At 43.5% G+C, this 6,547-nt stretch overlaps 1 protein-coding gene across 1 annotated transcript; it reads right to left on the bottom strand.

The window, feature by feature from the left end:
* Positions 1–3,527: 3,527 nt before the first annotated feature.
* LOC122038082 (UDP-glycosyltransferase 13-like) lies at positions 3,528–5,404 on the bottom strand. Its single transcript, XM_042597659.1, has one exon. It carries the CDS (start codon positions 5,118–5,120, stop codon positions 3,666–3,668), a length of 1,455 nt encoding a protein of 484 aa, XP_042453593.1. The 5' UTR covers positions 5,121–5,404; the 3' UTR covers positions 3,528–3,665.
* Positions 5,405–6,547: the final 1,143 nt, after the last annotated feature.

The raw sequence follows: 6,547 nt of genomic DNA, 5'->3' as shown, positions 1-6,547 counted from the left end.
CACTACAACATTCACAAACACTTGAGAACAAGTAGCCTACTAATTAGGATTTACAACCACTAATTTCGTCAGAGATAACCAAGCTTTCAAGCCTTGGTTATATAGGCCAAGGGTTGAAAACCCCGCCTACCAGTCGACTACTAAAACATGCAGTCGACTGTCTTCTGTGAAAATTTGACCATTACATCCCAACGACTCGATACCAATCGAGTGCTAAAACCAGCAGTCGACTGCTTCACATTGGTCGAACGAACAGAAGCATTCTGTTCACTCCCAGTCTACTGCCCGGTTGACTGCACCAGTCGACTGATGAAAACATCAGTCGACTGCTACAATAACTGCTATAGTAAAACCCTAAACCTAAGATTTTACCCCGAGTACAATCTCTCAGCACTCAGACCCTCACCCTTAGACTCACTTGACGCTTCTTTGCAACTTTGACCTCTTGCCTTCAAACCTACTTCCTTTGGCTCTCGTCTCTCGAATGCATACAAGCCCGCGACTCGTCCCCAATGTCATCCTTCGCGCATGCCTCGAAGTCACTTCCCTCGGCCCTTGTCCTTGTTGCCTTGTCCACGGTCTCTCGAATGCATACAAGCCCGTGACTCGTCCCCAATGTCATCCTTCATCGGATCCGAAGCCATCAACCTGAGTCACATGTGTATCTTGTAGTCCTGCACAACTCAAGTACATATATCAAATACAAGGGTGAACCTAACTTAAACTCTTTGCCCAAACACCAAAATACATACTCGCACGGACCATTGGGATTGCTCCAACATAGTATACTTAGAAGGCAGTTAGGAATATGCAAGGTAGCATAATTTCTACTTCCTTATTTTTAAGTCTTTAACTTCTACTTTAAAAATTTATGTTCAAAATTTTTGCTTTTAAAATTAATATGTTTTAAACTTTAAACTCTATCTTTCTGAAATCAATGTTTTTAAAATTAAACTATGGATTTAGACTAGGTTATTCACCTAGAAAGAATTATCATATAGAATCAACCTAAAGTTAGAAATTTTATTAAGATTAATAGATAAAGTATATTTAAACATTATTTTCAAAATTAATCATTTTGTTTTATACATGCTTGGACTCTAGGGTTTTACTCATGCATTATCTAATTTTTCAAACTTTTTCAAAAACAAAATAATGATTTAACTACTTTTGTATTCAAAATTTCTATTTAAAATAAACAATTAAAAGTTTTTTTAAAAAAAACTAAGGCATTACTTAAGGGGAGTTCTTTATATTTTTTTTAAATTATTTTTAATATATATCAAACGAGAGAAAGAAAATTAAAAATTAAGTTTCAAATTAAGCTTTTTCAAAATCAAGTACGCTTTTTAAAATTTCAAAATCAAGTACTTCTTCAAAATTTCATATCAAGTTCTTTTTCAAAATTTCAAAAGGTAAATTTTACAAAAACTAAGGGAGCGTTTGGTTTATATTTTCTATTTTGTTTTTTATTTTCATTTTCTGAGAAAATGAAAAATGTGTTTGGTTTGTATTTTCCACGTTCATTTTCTAGAAATAGAGAGAGCATTTTCTAAGAAAATAGAAAATGCGGAAGAGTCATTTTTTTCAAAAAAACAAGAAAATATGATTTTTTTTTAAAATGAAAACAAAAATACAAAGAAACCAAACACTCCCTAAGTATTTTCAAAGCTAAAGTTTTTAAAGAGGTTTTTTAAAGTTAAGAGTTATTTTTCAGGAGGAGTTTAAGTTTAAAATATTTAGTAAGCACCAAATGATCAAACCAAAGTTTTGATAATAATAAAGGGTTCAAAGTTAAGATTTGTTGTTATTCTAATAAGTCTGACTAAGTATACAGGAAAGCCCTAAGTGATCTTACGCAAGGTGAAAGTCCTAGTTGAGTTAGGCAAAGAAATCCTAGTGGACACTAGATAGGTGGAAAATCCTAGTTGCGGCTAGGCAAGGAAGTCTTAGTCCATGAGATTGGATGAAGTTTTGGTAGGTCGCGGACGTTAGGCAAAAATCCTAGGGTTGCAGACACCAAGTGGAAGATTGGACAAGTTGGGGTTCGGACGTCCAAGAGAAAGTCCTTAAGTCTCATATACTAAGCAAATGCAAACAGTTTGGAGGACTGATTTAACATCAGGTAAACTCTCCTGAGAGGAATAGGTGAGGATGAGTTCCCCGTTGAGGGAACAATACGCGTTGGTTCGACCTAAGGTTTCAGGGAAATTTGAAAGTTAGAATCGGACAGTTTGGAGACTCTCAAATACTCTTCTTTCCATATTACTGCTTGTTGGACTAACCCTGTGATGCAGAATAATGAAGCTGGAAGATAGCTTTAAATGGGCATCTAGGCGTTCAGATGGGGTCCAGGCGCCCGGGATGAGACCAAACAGGCAACCTCAGGAGCTGAGGTGGTGCACGCTGATTGGCTAGTATATGTCACAGTCTAGGCACCCGGAAAGGTCTAGATACCTCGGAGATGGATAAAGTTTGTCGAATAGAATTTCGACGAGAGCACACCACGTCATCCTTGTGGGGGCACCCGAGGATTAGTCCAGGCGCCCAGACAGGACTATAAAAGGAGGGCTTGACCGTCACCTCAAATACATCAATTCCAACGATCTTCTCTTTTGCGCGCTACTCAAAAGATGACTCTACGACGCTATAACATTGCTTTGCCGACCGAAAGTTCGCAACTTCAATTCTTTAGTTGTCGGTATGATTTCATTTACTGCACTTAAATTATTATCTCTTTTTATTTATAATATTCAGATTTAATAGTGGATTGTCCAACGAAAGCACCCTCACGTGCGAGTCTTGAAGTAGCAGTCATCACAAGCTTCGAATCAAGTAAAAAACCTTAGTGTCATTATTCTTTTTTTTTTCTTTCCATTGCGTTATTCTCTTCGATAGTTTTTACGAAAAACGTGAAAAAGCCACGAACGCTATTTACCCCTCCCTCTAGTACTTTCGATCCTACACAGATCAGATGTTATATGGGGTGACCTTGAACGAAGTCACAGATCAGATGTTATATGGGGTGACCTTGAACGAAGTCACAGGAAGTCTGAAGTAGGTCAAGAGTGATCAGATCGGGATACTCACGAGGAAGCTCAGAATATGTCAGGATTACCGAATATTCACGGAGATACCCATAGCAAATTAGGATGATTAGATGCGGATGTTTGTGGAGAGGCCCGAAATATATAAGGATGATCGAATGCTCGCGGTGAAGTCCAGAGCATGCAGAATACCCGAATATTTATTGGGAGACAAAAAAACAGATCAAAGTGATCGAATCTAAATACTCGCAGCGAGATCAGGAATAGATCAAGAGTGACCAAATATTCACGAGGAGACTCAGACAATGAGAATAATTATGATCTTTTATTTTAGAAGAAAATTATTAAAATTCAATCAAAATCTCATATTAAAAAGATTTTTAAAAAATCATAAATTTTGAAGGATGTGAGTTACTTCATTAACCTAAGATCTTTAAAATATAACTAAAAATAAAATTATACGAATTTAGACTCAAATGATATTTAAATATGCCATTATAAAGATATATAATATCTTTTAGGCACGCCAATTTAAACATTATATAAAAAGTTAATTTGCCAGCTCTAATAATGACAGAGCATCTTTGGATACTACATGCAAATCCATAGCATTCAGAATCAGATCTGCTTCTCCAAGGTTCTGACTACTTCCAGCCACGCCTGTTGAGACGACCCCCTTGCACTCCACGCCTCTGCCGCCGTCTCTTTAGCCGCCGCCGCACGCCGCCTCAATTCCCTCCCTCCCTCTGACTCCATCACCCACCTCACCTTCGCCTCCACCTCTTCAGCCTCTACCATCTCTTTGTCATAACCGTCCATCACCACCGCCAATTTCATCTGTTCCACCAAGAACACCTTGTTCATCCTCTGCTCCGCGTACAGCGGCCACGCCACTATCGCCACTCCGGCGGAGATCGCCTCCAATGTCGAGTTCCACCCGCAGTGCGAGACGAAGCATCCCACCGACTCGTGGTTCAGCACCTCCACCTGCGGCGCCCACGACTTCGCCACCATCCCCCTGTGCTTCGTCCGCTCAGAGAATCCCTCCGGCAACAGAACATCAAGGTCCAGCTCAGACGTCGGCGTCGGAGGATCCTTAGGGGCCCGCACGACCCAAAGAAATCGTTGTCGGCTTCTCTCGAGGCCAACGGCCATCTTCTTGAGCTGCTCCACGGAGAACGAACCCATGCTGCCGAAGCAGAGGAACAACACGCTATCGCGTGGTTGTGCGTCCAGCCACGCCATGCACTTTGCTTTTGTTTCATCCTTTCCTCTGCTCCCTTCCATGATCAGCGGCCCGATGCAATAGACATTTGGCATCCGGCGTCCGGGAAGGCACGCCCCTTCCCGAAGAGCCTTAACGGCCTCTGCTTCGAGCGACTCGAACGAGTTGATAAGGATGGCGTGACCATCCGGGATCCGCCGGGCAATCTTTTTTATGGAACTTTCATAAGACTCCAAAGCGCAATTTATAACCTCTCTGCTGAGCATATCGGAGGCGGGAATAGGGGGCAGCCCAGGGAAGTGGATGGGTGTATCTGCGAGCTCACCGAGGCCGAGATCTGTGAACTCAAGAGAGGGAAAGTAGAGCAGGGAGCCGAGAGCGGAGGCGCATGTGGGGAAGAAGAAGTAGGCTGGGATGCCGAGCTCGGCGGCGACGACGACGTCGAGAGCGTCGGTGCATAAGAAGTCGAGGACGACGGCGCGGACATCGTTTTCCAAGCGGTAGGCGGCGAGGAAACGAAGGAGCTCATGGTTGTTGCGACGTACGCTGTCGAGCATCATGGGTATGGAGGGTAAGCTGGCGGAAACGCCAGCAGTGAAGGAGTCGTCAGAATCAGGCGGCGGGAGCTGGTGGAAGGAGATGGATCGGTGGGCGGCTGAGACACAGGCAATGAAGGACTCGAGAGAAGGGTGCTTGATGGGGAACTGCATGAGGACCACTGCGACGGCGAAATTGTGGCGGAGGAAGAGCTTGGCAAGCTCTACCATGGGGAGTAGATGTCCGTTGCCGGACATGGGATACAGCACCACCGTCGGTTTCATCGCCAATTCCAATTCCTCGACGGCCATCTCCACTACTACAAGGTCTCCAACAAAATCAAAGAGGCAGAGGAGTGAAGAGGAAGAAGACGAAGAGCTCTTGATTTAAGTGGGCAATGCTCACCCATAAAGTAGGAAGAGATGGATCCAGATGGATCCCGTGGTCCCGCCTTTTCAGTAAACATTAATGAGAGTCACGGTATATTGAGTGAGGAAGAAAAACAGATGCGAATTCCGATGAGAGAAAAACAAGGCACGTGATCACTGGCAAGCTGACGTTTTTTTTAAAGACGAATGCCGAAGCAGAAGAATGTGATCCGATGATGGTGAAGAGTCCCTCTCGTTGTCACGACGATGGAAGTTGAAATTAAAACGATCAATATTTAGATGACATGAATTGATCGGGTGAAATATGTTTCGATCATGAAGAAGGCTTCGATGTATCATCGTTTTTATCATAGGAAATAATTAAACAATCGATGTTCAAGAAAAATAATGGGGAGAAATTGAGTCGAGCGACTACTTTGCTAGATCAGATAATAGAGATTGATGTGTATAAAGTTTAATTTCGACCGAATGATTATCCCGTTCGGTATGATAATAGGCTTCGGTCAAACGGCTACCTCGATCGGCCTAGCAGCAGGGTTCGACAATAACAAAGTGGACCTTCGGTCGAGCAGACATATACATAGAAATAATGAAGTTCTGGCAGGTCAGACGGGGTATCAGGGTGGCGGAATTTCGAGCGAGCGGTCAATCCGCTAGGCCTAGCAGTACACTTCTGATGATATTCAGTGATATCCTTTTGGGAGTTAGTGCCGTCGACATTGGGCATGGACTGCTAGAAGATCGTACGGCGAAAGCTTCCACTGTCACTTCAGAGATATACTCGACATGTTAAGGTACTATGTTAGGGACACTTTACTAACAAGTCTTTTCAGGGAAAACTTTGAGAAGCGTGCTCGCCTTGGGAAGCATGTATGGGCGCTACTGGAGCTCTATATAAGGGGGATTCAAGCATCTACGGAGGTATGCGATATTCACTGTTTGTGCTATAGTCTTCTCGTTGCTCCGCTTTCTACTTTAGCACTGGTGACTGACTTGAGCGTCAGAGGGCCAATACCGGGACCCGTCCTTGGCTCATCGCTGACGTAGTTTGTGTTGTAGGTCCGAGCGGAGTGTACAGGAGGTCAGCGTGAGCACCACATCCCCAGCTTTCCGTCTCTTCGACTTTCGGAAAAGATCATATTTGGTGCCGTCTGTGGGAGCGTTACCTGCATTCGAGCCGAGAAGACGGAGGACGCTGGATGACTCACCACCGTGACGCTCACCCAGGAGGAGCTCGAGATGCTCGTTCGAGCCCGAGCGACAAAGATGATCGAGCAACAACAACAGTAGATGTTAGCCGATCGACAAGCGCCACAACCTGCAACATCAGCGGTCGGATGACCGAGCGG

Source organism: Zingiber officinale, chromosome 1A, assembly GCF_018446385.1.
Source record: "Zingiber officinale cultivar Zhangliang chromosome 1A, Zo_v1.1, whole genome shotgun sequence".
NCBI classification, from domain to species: domain Eukaryota; kingdom Viridiplantae; phylum Streptophyta; class Magnoliopsida; order Zingiberales; family Zingiberaceae; genus Zingiber; species Zingiber officinale.
The sequence above is the reverse complement of the archived record's forward strand: the minus strand, read 5'-3'. Positions and strand labels throughout refer to the sequence as shown.